Here is a 13,835-nt window from a genome sequence, read left to right as displayed (position 1 = left end):
CACACTTATATTTATAACAGGACTAAAAGTTACCCCAAGACAGATTCTGAAACGTTTGTTGGACAAAACTCTTAAGAGCTCCTTAAAGTATGAGCAGAAATGTCCACGTTTCCCAAAAAAGATGGCTCAATGATGACACCGAGCCTTCTTGTTCTGGAAGAAGTCCAAGTCCTTTGTCATTTGTGTGAGATCCACTGACCAAAAAGTGATAAATGCAACTCAAATACCATAAGATGCGATTCTTGAGAGAAATTATATTTGTACTATGAAAAATAAGTAAATTGTTGAGAAAAATGTAATACTTTTTAGCCAAGATGTTTTACCTTAAGACTCTAAATAAAGTAGTTCTCAGAGACCAAACACAATTATAGAAAACATTAAAATTTTACTACAGTATCCTAGTGGAGTAAAAAAAAAAAAAAAAAAAAAAAAAAGTTAGATTTTATTTTTGCAGTTGAAGACTACTGTGCAAGTATTTATTTATACACAATATCATGCAAGTCCCTGAAGGAGCCATACATGAAACATCAGGGTACTGGGCAGTGAGGTCTGTCATTTGGTCAATTGACCGCTTGTGGTGGGTATGGGTGCCTCTGTAATATAGCACTTTGCCAAGTGCTCTGGTGGGAAGGGGGTCATCCTCAGATTCTACAAATATTTCTGGATTTACTTTTTATAGTATGCTTTGGTATTGCTTTCTGCTCATTTCTTTAAAAGGGGCCTCTATTATTGAAGGGTGTCTCCTCCACCAATAGCTGTTACTTATATGATCAGGTCCTAGGCTTATTAGATTGTCTAGTTTGTGTAAGTGTTGTGCTTCCATTTGATGAGCTTATATTTTCTGTTGATTATAATTTGCCATGGGTTGATTTACTATTGACCACACTGCCTCCTTTTTTTCTGGGTCTTATGGGGGTTTAAAAGTTAAATTTCTCCACTTTTAGCATTTGTACAACTTAAAAATTTGGATGCATTTCTGCACATGGATCAGAACAAACAAATTGAAGGACATCAAATATCGTTACTACATTCAACTTTATTAAACCATTGACAATAAAATGGTATTTTAGTAAATAACAGACCAAAACACAAGGTTTAAAATAGTACTGGGGGGGCAAGCTAGACACATGCATATTTGGCAATACAAGTCAAAAACAGATGACTCAAGTAGGTTTCTTGTTGAGCCATGTTACATTTATAGCTTTTTTTGTCAAACAAGGGTAAGTTAAAAAAAAAAAAAAAAGAAAAAAAAAAGTAAAGAATCGGCTTAATGGCAGCAATGACACCTACCCGGAATATGAACAGTTAAAAGGACACAAACCAAATCTAACAGCCCATTGTCTTCCACTTAGTCAAACTTCAGCAGACTGAAGGAGATCCTACTTTTCTTAGACGATCTGTCACCAGGCCAAAAGTGGAGATTTTACCCTTTTGTTCCCATCTATTATGTGACAGTTCTAGAGCTTTTTAATTGTGTCAATTTAAGGTCTTTTAGCAAGTGGGTGTGGCTTGTCCACAGCAGCCTAAACACACCCCTGAGGATCCTGTAAGCCACACCCCCTCTTTGAGACTAACAATTAGCAACAAATAAAGAGCCCACATCAACTGTTTCTTTTTAAAAATCCCTTACTCAGGAGCAGTGGGAATAGAGAAAAAAACTGGACACTTAACCTGGTGACCAAGTAAACTACAGCCATCCAAGTAGGTTTTTGGAGACAGGTTACAGAGTGTCACACAGGAAAACATAAGAGTTAAGGAAGTGTAGAGGACCATAGAAAATTAGGATGTCTGGTTGTTACATCCATATTATAGCCATGTGAAATCAGGCTTTAGCCATTTTCGGGCAACCAATATGGCTTCATTCTGGGGTCCTCATTTTAGATCACCCAATGGAAGTCTAAAGTTGGCCATACAGATTAGAAAGCCATCAGCGCTGACGGCCACATCTCCCGACTTCCTCATGCACAGGAGTGTTCCGGTGATCTTTATGGGAGATCAGTTCGGCAGTGGCTTGTCACTCTGCCAGAGTAGAGGACTGGTCATTAAAAGTCAGGAGGCTCCTGCAGACATTAGAAGTCATTGGGTTCAGACCGCTTATATTTAGTGCTTATTGGGCCTTAAGTTCAGATAAATTCTATGATAGACCAGTGGAGCTTTGGCCATAATTACAAAATGCCAACAAAGCCCTATTTAAATTGTTATAGGGCCACATTTTAGCATCAAGTTTTGGCCCAACCACAAGTCTGATGACCCAAACTAAAAGCATAGTTGGCAGACGATGCTGTCCATTTGGGTCATGGGACTCAAAGCCAGGATGGAATTCAAGAATTTGTGTTTTTGTTTTAAAAGTGCCAAATTGAGGAAGAGAATGGTGCGGACTCATCAAGACCTAGAAATGGTAGAACTCGATTAATTGGACCCCAACCATTGGCTATAACACTGATCTGTTACCACCAGACAGGTGACCTGTTGGCATCCAGGCCCTTTTGATTAGCTTGTCTGGCACGCAATGTCATAGCTGTGTGATGCTGGGCAGCTCATCGAGAGCCACATGCCAGCTGGCAAGAGGTGCTTTGAAGGCCCTCAACTGGTGGCAAAATTACAGATGTGCCAGCTGGACCAAGTCCTGGAAATAGATTGCCACCATCTAGATGAGTGTTTGCTTAAGTGTCTGCTGAAATAAGATGCAGCAAACTCATTAAGAGGAGTTTGCCCCTTTACAAATTTGGCAAATATTTCAACAACCATAACAAATGGCAACGTCATGGATTAGAGTTCATTGCTGTCATAAGTCAGACTTCTTGTGGTATAAAATGATGAATTTGTCCAGACTCACTTGACCCATGCCCCCTTCCTTGTCAGCTTCACCTACTTTTCTGTTGGCAGAGCTGGGGTATCATCTTCATCATGATCATCATCTGATGCATTATTTTTGCTCAACTGCACGTTTTGTCCATGGACTTTCTGGATGTGTTTCAGTAGACCATTTTTGGTTGCAAAACTTTTTTCGCACTGAGGACAAGGGAAATGTGTCTGCCCCTTGTGGCCTTTCTGATGGTAAGTAAGACATTTGTTATAGATGAAGATTTTCCCACATATAATACATGGATACATTTGACCAATAGTGGTGTTCATTTGGTGTTGGCGTAGAAGATTGTTTGAGTAAAAGATTTGACCACATTCAAGACATGGAAATTCTTTTGGTTCGTGAGTTTTCATGTGCAGCAGTAAGCTCTCTTTATAGGCAAATTGAAAGTCACAGTCAGGACATTGGTAATTCTTAGCAAAGTCTCGGTGGGTGTAACTTGGGCGATAGGCAGACTTGGGGTCACTTGGACTTTTAGTATATGGAGAGGTGTGTATTTTTTTGTGTATGTTAAGATTTTTTTTCTGTGGAAAGCTCTTTCCACACACCGCACAGGAGAAACTCTGCGGAAGCTTCACTGGGGTGAAGCGTGGGATAGTTACACCCAAACTATTTGTTTTTTCAGGAGATGAAAAAAATTCCTCATTTCTTGTTTTTTGCTCTGTGGGGAGGTCAGGTAAAGATTGAGAGCTTGCAGGAGGACCAAAAGATAGTTTGTTGCTACCACCTTCCGCATCTTTAACTTGTGTTTGGCAACTTGCTTCAAAGAATTTTTGCAGGATCTGCTTTTTCGCAGCAGCCAAAGGTTCAATCGCAGTTTCTCTTGGTATATCTGATAGAAGTGGGGAGAAAAAGAAAGGAAATATTTAGAACCCATGTGTAGGTGTAAAACCAAGCACAAGCTGAATTTTTACTCTATTAGGAACACATTTGTGGAAAAAAAAAAAAATGACATGTGGCTGGTCTGAATGAATCTGGTGGTAAAGGATTTATTTATTTATTTAATTTTTTTTAACAGTTACCCCATTTCATGCTACCCCCTGACAGCCTCCTGTAATAGCATCAGTCATTGATCAGCAATGTAACTTTTGACACATTGAGGAAGTCAGTTCAGGGGTAGATCAATAAAGAAAAAAAAAAAAAAAAAAGAAAGTAGGGCACAGGGCAAAGTCAGAGCGCAGAACAAAAAGAGTAGGGCACAGAACAAAGTCAGAGCGCAGGGTTCTTTGTCAACTTTCAACATGCATCCGCTAAAACTTTAAGTTAATTCAAAGGAGATTTTATATTGCTAAAGTCAGCATGATGGCAGAAAGTATGATTGAATTGTCTTAAAATATGCCATACCCCCACACATGCATGATTAGCCCAAATGCTATTTAATTGGGGGGGAAGCTGCTTCTCTACTATTGGTAAAACAGGTTAAAAGTCAGATTAACCCGATCCTCAGGTATCACTGCCCCTACCAATCTGTCAGAGGTCTCCCATATACTAAATTGTGAACAGGTCCCAAAAAGCCTGGCTGGTTCTGCCATCATTGCTATAGTATGTATGGGCAGCTTAAATTTATTACTTACAAGACTAGATTACCGTCTAGCCCAACAAATGCATTACCTATTAAGTGACTGTATTTATTCTTCAGAATGGCATTGTGAAAATCCTTGCGACCTTCTAAGAATTCCCATTCGTCTGCTGAGAAAATTCCAGGGGAGCCCTCATAATGCAAAGGAAGCTGTTAAGAAACAGGATATATTGATTAGCTAATGTATTCAAGAACCACGATCTTCTAGCTGAGAGATTAGAAAAATTTGTTTGGAAGTTGGAGTGGGGGACGACAAACTTTACTGGATTTATGGGTACGTAAGCTATGTGCAAACAAAAAAAAAGTTCTTTGCTCATTTAGAGAGTTTCTGTGCCAAAGTTTCCCTTTTGAGAACCGTTCTTTACTCCCCCTCCCCAGGTCCAGTGCCAAGTATAGGCTGCTTCTCCTGGTGTATGTTAGGCCTCATTCACACATTACAAGAGAGAAAGAAGAAAAAAAAAATATGCAGCATGCATGTGTGAATGAGGTTTTATCGTCTTCGGCCCTGATGTCACTTCAACAGCATTGTACTCAATGATCTCCACTGCTCCAGGGGAGGGAGAGTATGGCATGTTAAGGAAAAAAAAAAATCCCATATTCACCTTTCCAGAAAGAAATTGAGTTATTTGATTGTTGACTTCCCGAATCTTTTCGGAGTTATCCTGTATAGGTGGAAGTATCTGAGACATCATGCTCCTTTTCCTTCCCACTAAGGTTTCCGAACGATCTTGCCCAAATATTTGTTCATTGCTTGTTTGCTTCACCAACATGTATTGCTGTATATTAAGACAGGTGAAAACATGAATACACTTGTTTTGGCTTTCAGAGTAACCGTTGATTTATGGAGAGTGGGGTGGGACACTGTAGTACATTTGAAACCTTTTAATACATTTTAGAGAAAATTGCCCCTTTTGCCAAGACTGATCTTTTATTCTCAATTCATGGGTAAAATCTGTATTCAGTGAATGCTGATTTTCCCCATTACCAAGATAAACAGTTGGTGCTCATGAAGTTCTATTGTGAACTTCGACTGGTTTTAAGAGAACGTGCAGCAGAATGTCTTTAGTGCCTGCGTAGGATTTTAAAAGCACCAACTGTCATCTAAGTAATATGAAAATCTGTTTCCACCAAACACAGATTTTACTTGTAAATTAAGAGATCAGTCCAAGAGGAGAAAGAAGCAGATTTCTCTGTTGAAAATAAGTAACTTATCTCATGTCCATGATTTAATAAAAATTAAAAATGATGGCTACTGTTTAAAACGCAATGAATGAGACCATATTACACATAATATTGGATTTTCTCACCTCTCCAGTCAGCAGATAGATCAGGTAAATTGATCGGTTTATTATCTTTTTAGACAGGTTATCAAGGTCATAATCCATCTCAAAGACCTAATTAAGCTGAACCTATCACTTCTGTAAGTAGAGATCTGATGGGAAGAAAAAAATATATAGAAATGGAAAAAAAGTGATTTTAGTGCATGTGTTCAAAGTTGTAAATTTAAAAAAAATATATATTTTTTAAATTGCACATTATGGTCAACAAGGATAACAAAAGACTGACCTTTATTAGGGATTCTACACAGAAGCCTCCATCTCAGAGCAAATAAAGAAGATTAATGTCCCCTTGCAGAGATGCAGTAGCCATCAACCCCCATAGAGGTGCATGGAGCCTTACTGAGCCATTTTTATTACACATTTGTGCATCCACTGGGGAAACCCTTCCCTCATTCAGCATGGCACTACAGGAGCAAAAAGATGCCAACTACCCAAGTCTGGGGTCCACTGTGGTACGCCATGGAAGTCAGAACCAGGACAGTCAGCACTGGAATCAGGGCAGCCGGAGTGCTTCTTGTTATTACCAGACCTCACAGGACGTCATGGAGGTCTGGTAAACGCAAGAGGTGCTCAGGATACCGGCACTCAAGTGCCAGCCAAGGAAGTTTGCAATGGAGTACTGAAGTGGTAGTTGGACTGGGGTAATAAGAATCTATTATTATCTCTACATGGTACCAAGGAAACCCGAGTCCACATTATAAATCTACATGGGACTGCATCACATGCCATTGAGCAGGCGGCTACCTCACCGCTTATTTAGGCTAGGTGCACATTAATGCAGTTCTCCAGCGAGCACTGAAAACAGGGTTTCTGTTGGAAATCCACCCCCCAAAAAAAAAAAAAAAAAAAAAAAAAAAAAAAAAAAAGGAGTTATTCCACCAGGAACCCTGAAGGAGCAATTCACTTGAACAAAGCGGACACGGTCTGACCGCCATCCTGGCAGTGCCTCTTTTTATGCAGATCTGAAAAAGACAAATGCTGTCTATAGTGACGGTCTGCGACTTCTCAAGTGAATGGCTCCATCAGGATTCAGGTCTCAGGGATTCCAACACAAGCCCTGGCATAGGGTTTGACAGAACACTATTAATGTGAACCTAGCCTTACAGTAGTAGTTTGTTTTTTTGCAAAATAAGCTTAAGATGCAGCAATTTTGACAGCTTTAAAAATTACATATATACAAATATATGGAAATTCCCCATGTAAGGTAGAAAAGTCTACAGTCATTTATCCTAATCTTTACAAGCCATTTGCATGGTGCCATACCACGGCTCAGTATCATTTGCAAAGCTACAACCCCCAGTATACAAACGGACAGCAGAGTAGTTCTGCATTAGCTGGAGAAATTAGAATCAATTATTTCAGATCTTAAGCTACAATGTCATTATCAGTATATGCAAGCCAAAACCAGGAGGGGGGGAATGTAGAAGTGGTGAGGTGTTTCTATTATACATTTCCTCTGGTTTTGGCTTATAAATACTGACCAACTACACTGTATACCATATGCTGGAATATGGGGAGGGTATTTAACTTGTAATATACAATTAGCACTAAATAGCTAATACAAAATAATATTTAATTTGCACATAACACAATGTACAATGCAACAAGCACCCCCCACCACCACCTTAAGAAGACTGTTTTAGTATACAGCCCACAAACTACTCAGCTTTGATAACTTTACATACTTTTTATCACTTTAAGCCACATTCAGTATTTGGAAGCCAAAACCAGGAGTGGGTGATAAATGGAGACGTTTCTATTTTCTTCTGATTTTGGCTTACAAATTCCGACCAAATAATGAACATGGCCTTATTTTTGCAGATATACTGCTGAACCATTAGAGTCATCTCCTCAGCATTGTCTTACCTTACAGCAATGGTGCAATTCTAAGAACTTTGGATACCGGGTGTGCCTACTTTTTATAGATGGCCCTTAATTAATGCAAGCTGCTGCATTGCTGTGAAGTGCAAAGTTCAGGCTGAATTCTGACAAGTGTATGCAAAATTGTCTGATTTTCATCCAGAAAAAATTGTCAATTTTTCATCCATCTCGTCATCTGTATCCCATCCGTGTGTTCACTCTACATATCCATATTACATTTGTTTTATACATCAACAATCTAAAATATACTAAAAGACCAAATACAGTTTCCTGTTTTAATGATTGCAATGGATGATAATAATCCGTATGTGATCCGTCTTTTCCGCCCCCATTGACTTATAATGGGCAAGTTTGATCTGAAATATGGATCAAAGTAGAGCATGCTGTGACCATCAGTCTGTGTGTAATGATCTTCATGTGACCAAACACATTGACTTGCATTGGTCCTTGCATTGTCCGTATGTGATCTGACAAATTGTGCACTCATCTGTACGAGTCCTAAGGTCGGTTTCACACACCCTTTTTTTTTTTCTCATTGGTGAAAAATGTTCCGAGTTTTTTTCTTTTCTGGACCTATTCTTGGTCCGTGTGTCAGTTTCCACAATCCCTGTTGCATCAGTTTTACACGTATGAAAAAAACAACAACTGAGTTTCTCCTACCCATGAACCAGTAAAATACAGACAGCACACCAAAGAAATCCATTTTTTTTTTTTTTTACTGGGCCATTGACTTGCACAGATGAGTTTGATTCTCAACATGGATTAAAGTAGGACGTTTCAATTTTCTTTTTGTGAACAATGTAAAAGAAAAGGACGCGCGTTAAGGCAAATACATTGCATTGGGTTTGTGATCCATTTGCAACGTTAATGGATAATACATGTACCCAAAAAACTGATGTGTGAAATCAGCCTCGGGCTACGCGGCGACATGTCGTGCAACAACAATTCACTTGACCAATAATGTTTGTGCAACTTCTTTGCAACTTGCTGTCTCGTGACTGTATTAAAGTTGTAATTTTCCTGTAAAAATATACAACCAAAGTGCAGACAAATAGCAGTTGCATGTGACTTGCGATGAAGTCTATGGCAAGTGAGTCACGTGCAACTTGTGGCCATCAACAGAGAATCGAACATATTTGGAAACATTTGCATCTCTGCGTCACAGTTACAGTATGTAGCAATGTGACACCGTGGAAAATAATTACCGGTAGATGTGATGTTGCAAAGTGTCACCGCAATCTCAATGTCCCCAATACATCGCCGTACAGCGCTAGCCTAAGGATCTGTACATGTGAATGTTATCTCAATCCGTGAGAGTGAGTTTGATCTGTAATACCTCAGACCTGGGAATTACATTAATGTTTCATAATGTGAATTATATTTTATATATGCCTTTGAATACTTGAACTGTTGTTTTCATATTTAATACGTAGTACACACTAAGGGCCTGTGCACTCGTTGCAGATTTCTCGCTTTTTTTTTTTCTGTGCAGGTTTGTAACAAAACCTGAAGGGTTTCCTGATGCCAGCAAAGTGAATGAGATTCTTGAAGTCTCATGCACACACTGCTTATTTTTTTTGACTTGCAGATGTGGTGAAAATTTATATCTGCAGAATGTCAATTCATTCAGGGATGTTGTGCAGATTTCACCCATACTAATGAGTGGGGAAAAATGTAAACCAAAAAAATGCATGTAAAAAATGCAGACAAATGTGGCAAAAAACGCAGCGAAAACTCACCTATTTTATGCAGTGTTTTTCCTGCCAATCGATGCAGACAATGGGGAAGAAATTTCTGCACCTAATACTTAATATGTGCACATATCCTAAGGAGTTAATCCCACCACTGCTAGAAGAAAGATAGTTATTTGGCTGGAGGTTTAGTTCATAAAATACTGCAACCATGGTTGTAAGGCCACGGCCCCACTATGAATATTCAGTCAGTATTTTTTCTCTGGAATGGGAGACAAAACCAAGAGTGGGTGATAAATGCAGAATTGGTGACTTGTTTCTATTATACCTTTTCTCTGATTGTTCCTCACCTGGTTTTGTCTCCCACTCCTGAGAAAAAATACTGACCGAATACTGACCAAATACTGATAGTGGGGTCGTGGCCTTAGAGAAAGAACAGAGCAGCAGGAGAACAGCTAGAGAGCAGCAGCAGGGAAGCAGCATGAAAGCAGCAGAAGAGCAGCTAGAGAGCAGCAGGGGAGCTGCAGGAGAGAAGCAGAAGAGGAGCTGGAGAGCAGCAAAAGAGCAGCAGGACAGCAGCACAAGAGGAGCAGGAGAGCAGCAGCATGGAAGCAGCAGGAGAGCAGCAGAAGAGCAGCAGCAGGGAAAAATCAGGAAAGCAGCAGAAGAGCAGCAGAAGAACAGCACAATAGGAGCAGGAGAGTAGCAGCAGAATAGCAGCTGGAGAACAGCAGCAGGAAAGCAGCAGAAGAGCAGCTGGAGAACAGCAGTAAAGAAGCAGGAGAGCAGCAGAAGAGAAGCACAAGCAGACAGCATAAGAGCAGCAGGAGAGCTGCATAATAGCAGCACAAGAGGAGCAGGAGAGCAGCAGAAAAGCAGCTAGAGAGCAGCAGCAGGGAAGCAGCACAAGAGCATCTGGAGAGCAGCAGGACAGCAGCACAATAGGAGCAGGAGAGCAACAGCAGGGAAGCAGAAGAGCAGCAGCAGGGAAGAATCAGGAAAGCAGCAGAAGAGCAGCTGGAGAGCAGCAACAGGAAAGCAGGAGAGCATCAGAAGAGGCGCACAAGAGGACAGCATGACAGCAGCAGGAGAGCAGCAAAATAGCAGCACAAGAGGAGTAGGAGAGAAGCAGAAGAGCAGCTAGAGAGCAGCAGCAGGGAAGCAGCACAAGAGCAGCAGGACAGCAGCACAAGAGTGCAGGAGAGCAACAGCAGGGAAGCATCAGGAGAGCAGCAGCAGAAGAAAAGCACAAGAGGAGCAGGAGAGCAGCAGCAAGGAAGCAGCAGAAGAGCAGCAGCAGGGAAGAATCAGGAAAGCAGCAGGAGAGCAGCTGGAGAGCAGCAGCAGGAAAGCAGGAGAGCATCAGAAGAGGAGCACAAGAGGACAGCATGACAGCAGCAGGAGAGCAGCAAAATAGCAGTACAAGAGGAGCAGGAGAGAAGCAGAAGAGCAGCTTGAGAGCAGCAGCAGGGAAGCAGCACAAGAGCAGCAGGACAGCAGCACAAGAGTGCAGGAGAGCAACAGCAGGGAAGCATCAGGAGAGCAGCAGAAGAGCAGCAGCAGAAGAAAAGCACAAGAGGAGCAGAAGAGCAGCTGGAGAACAGCAGCAGGAAAGAAGCAGAAGAGCAGCTGGAGAGCAGCAGTAAGGAAGCAGGAGAGCAGTAGAATAGAAGCACAAGCAGACAGCATAAGAGCAGCAGGAGAGCAGCAGAATAGCAGCACAAGAGGAGCAGGAGAGCTGCAGAAGAGCAGCTAGAGAGCAGCAGCAGGGAAGCAGCACAAGAGCAGCTGGAGAGCAGCAGGACAGCAGCACAATAGGAGCAGGAGAGCAACAGCAGGGAAGCCGCAGAAGAGCAGCAGCAGGGAAGAATCAGGAAAGCAGCAGAAGAGCAGCTGGAGAGCAGCAGCAGGAAAGCAGGAGAGAATCAGAAGAGGAGCACAAGAGGACAGCATGACAGCAGCAGGAGAGCAGCAAAATAGCAGCACAAGAGGAGCAGGAGAGAAGCAGAAGATCAGCTAGAGAGCAGCAGCAGGAAAGCAGCACAAGAGCAGCAGGACAGCAGCACAAGAGTGCAGGAGAGCAACAGCAGGGAAGCATCAGGAGAGCAGCAGAAGAGCAGCAGCAGAAGAAAAGCACAAGAGGAGCAGGAGAGCAGCAGCAAGGAAGCAGCAGAAGAGCAGTTGGAGAACAGCAGCAGGAAAGCAGGAGAGCAGCAGAAGAGCAGCACAAGAGGACAGCAGGAGAGCAACAGAATAGCAGCACAAGAGGAGCAGGAGAGCAGCAGAAGAGCAGCTAGAGAGCAACAGGACAGCAGCACAAGAGGAGCAGGAGAGCAGCAGCTGAAGAGCAGCTGGAGAGCAGCAGAAGAGCAGCAGAAAAGTAGCAGGAAAGCAGCAAGAGGAGAGTAGCAAAAGAGCAGCAAAAGAGCAGCAAGAGAGCAGCCACAGCCAAGATGTAAGGAGATTTAGCTCTCCCTGTTCCAGTAGGCCGACACAGCAGATCTAGCCGAGAGAATAAAGCTCAGCGTGAAGAACCATTCTAAAGAAAAAGGAGGATTAAGGACCAAATCCCCAGCTGCACCTGGCTATAGTGAATGTCTGCTCCTGAAAGAGAATTGCCCCGGTCTCCAAGCTAACAAGTTTGCCATGGGTGCATGAGCAGTTTCTGAAGTAAGGCGTCCATAGTGACGATGGGAATTATATCAACCTACAGTACATGTAAAGACCCCAGAGCACTAAGCAGAGGGGGACATGACTTTGAGAGGAGTGGAGCTTTAACTCCTGCAACTTTTTTTGTATATCTGTGTAGACTATAAGCAAAAGTGATTCAGCTTTAAGAAGAAGGAGCACAGTATTGCCTGTGCCTGGGGTCTTACTGTGAGGAGGGTCCGGCTTATATAGAGGAGGTAACGCTCTGTCTTATCTCACTCCATTTCTCTCACCAGAACTGGAGGAAACATGTCTTCAGTGTCAGGGAGTAAAATACTGAGTTTATCACCTCGCATTACAGATGACATGACCACATTCACCTCAGACATCATGTACTGGTGTAGTATCAGCTCCTACATCATATATGGTATCAATATTACCTCAGAAATTCATGTAGCCGCCATGTCCCCTCTTGTGTCTGCTACAACTTACCTCACACACTGCAGCAGCAGCTCCTGTGTGACTTCCTTGCAGACATGGCTGATATATCACACATTACTGCCGTATTATACAGATTCTTCATGAGTTCTGGCTGCTGGTGACTGTATTATATGGGGAACAAGGGCTGTGAGCAAATATCTGCCATCAATGTAATAATGGAGGACAGAGCATGGGCACATACAGCGTCTGTTATTACTATGGTAGCGATGCTGGAGCTGGTTAGTCACATGTACTAAAGACACTGGTGAGAGGGGAGCAGCCGGGGAAGGGGATCTTATATCTATGATGAGGAGAGGCTACTCTTCATGTCAGTGCCATGTATACTGACCCTGCTGTGGGCTGATTAGTCCCCCTTCCCATTTAGGGAGTCTGGTGACCTCCATCTCTGTGCTATATACTAATCATGCTATGTACTGTATATAGATCATTCTACTTGCTATATGTGTGTGATCTGTTTACAAGCTCCATCCCTGTGCTGTATACTGATCATGTATACAGATCCTGTGTGTCCAGGTTATTCTTACTATATGTGTGATCTGTGTACAGGCTCCATCCCTCTGCTATATACTTATCATGTATACAGATCCTATATATCCAGGTTATATACTCCCCAGTATATATGTGTGATCTGTGTACAGGCTCCATCTATGTACTATATACTGATCATGTATACAGATCCTGTGTATCCTGGTTAGTCTCCTCACTATATACAGGTGCTTCTCACAAAATTAGAATATAATCAATGTGAAGAAATGGCAACAGAGAGACCCCGCAGAATCCCACCGCTGCCATCTATGTGAAGAAATGGCACCAAGGGACCCCGCAGAATCCCACCGCTGCCACCCCTTGTGATGGATCCACACCCCGCCACCCGCCCGACGTCACTATTACGTCAGACGGATCACGTGATACGGATCTGCCCTTTACACCAACGTGACGTTCCGCACCCCCTCGAGGACGCATAAGATCAGATTGGTACAGTTCTACACAGACACCCTCTGTCTACACGGGTACAGGAAGGCACCAGGGAGGGAGAAGAGGTGGCCCACTCAGTCACTGACATGGCACCACACTCGCTCACACTCCTGACAGGCTGAGAGGGTCCTTCACTAGCTCCAGTGAAGCACAGCCCGGTCGGCCTGGGAGAGCTGCCACCAGTTTCTATTACATATAATGGACTTATATCGGGCTAGAAATCCACCCGGTAGAGTGTTCGTTGGACCGAATAACGGACGTGAGAGTTCGTGGATCGAGATAAAAGAACAGCCCAGGGTTAAATTATATATTTAATCGCCGTAAGGGCACACTAGATGTTACACTATATACAT

General features: G+C 42.5%; 1 protein-coding gene across 1 annotated transcript; it reads right to left on the bottom strand.

Annotated features, from left to right (window-relative positions):
* Positions 1-1,116: 1,116 nt before the first annotated feature.
* Positions 1,117-12,712, bottom strand: LOC141264172 (uncharacterized). The gene is made up of 5 exons (XM_073676481.1): positions 12,499-12,712; positions 5,753-5,877; positions 5,048-5,221; positions 4,478-4,595; positions 1,117-3,698 (listed from the first exon to the last, which is right to left on the bottom strand). Exons 2-5 carry the CDS (start codon positions 5,828-5,830, stop codon positions 2,869-2,871), a joined length of 1,200 nt encoding a protein of 399 aa, XP_073532582.1. The 5' UTR covers positions 5,831-5,877; positions 12,499-12,712; the 3' UTR covers positions 1,117-2,868.
* Between the last annotated feature and the right edge of the window lie 1,123 nt (positions 12,713-13,835).

The sequence above is a fragment of the Phyllobates terribilis genome, unplaced genomic scaffold (assembly GCF_046119375.1).
Source record: "Phyllobates terribilis strain yellow unplaced genomic scaffold, ASM4611937v1 Scaffold_4__5_contigs__length_816908805, whole genome shotgun sequence".
In the NCBI taxonomy this organism is placed as follows: domain Eukaryota; kingdom Metazoa; phylum Chordata; class Amphibia; order Anura; family Dendrobatidae; genus Phyllobates; species Phyllobates terribilis.
This window is presented reverse-complemented; position numbering and strand designations above follow the sequence as displayed.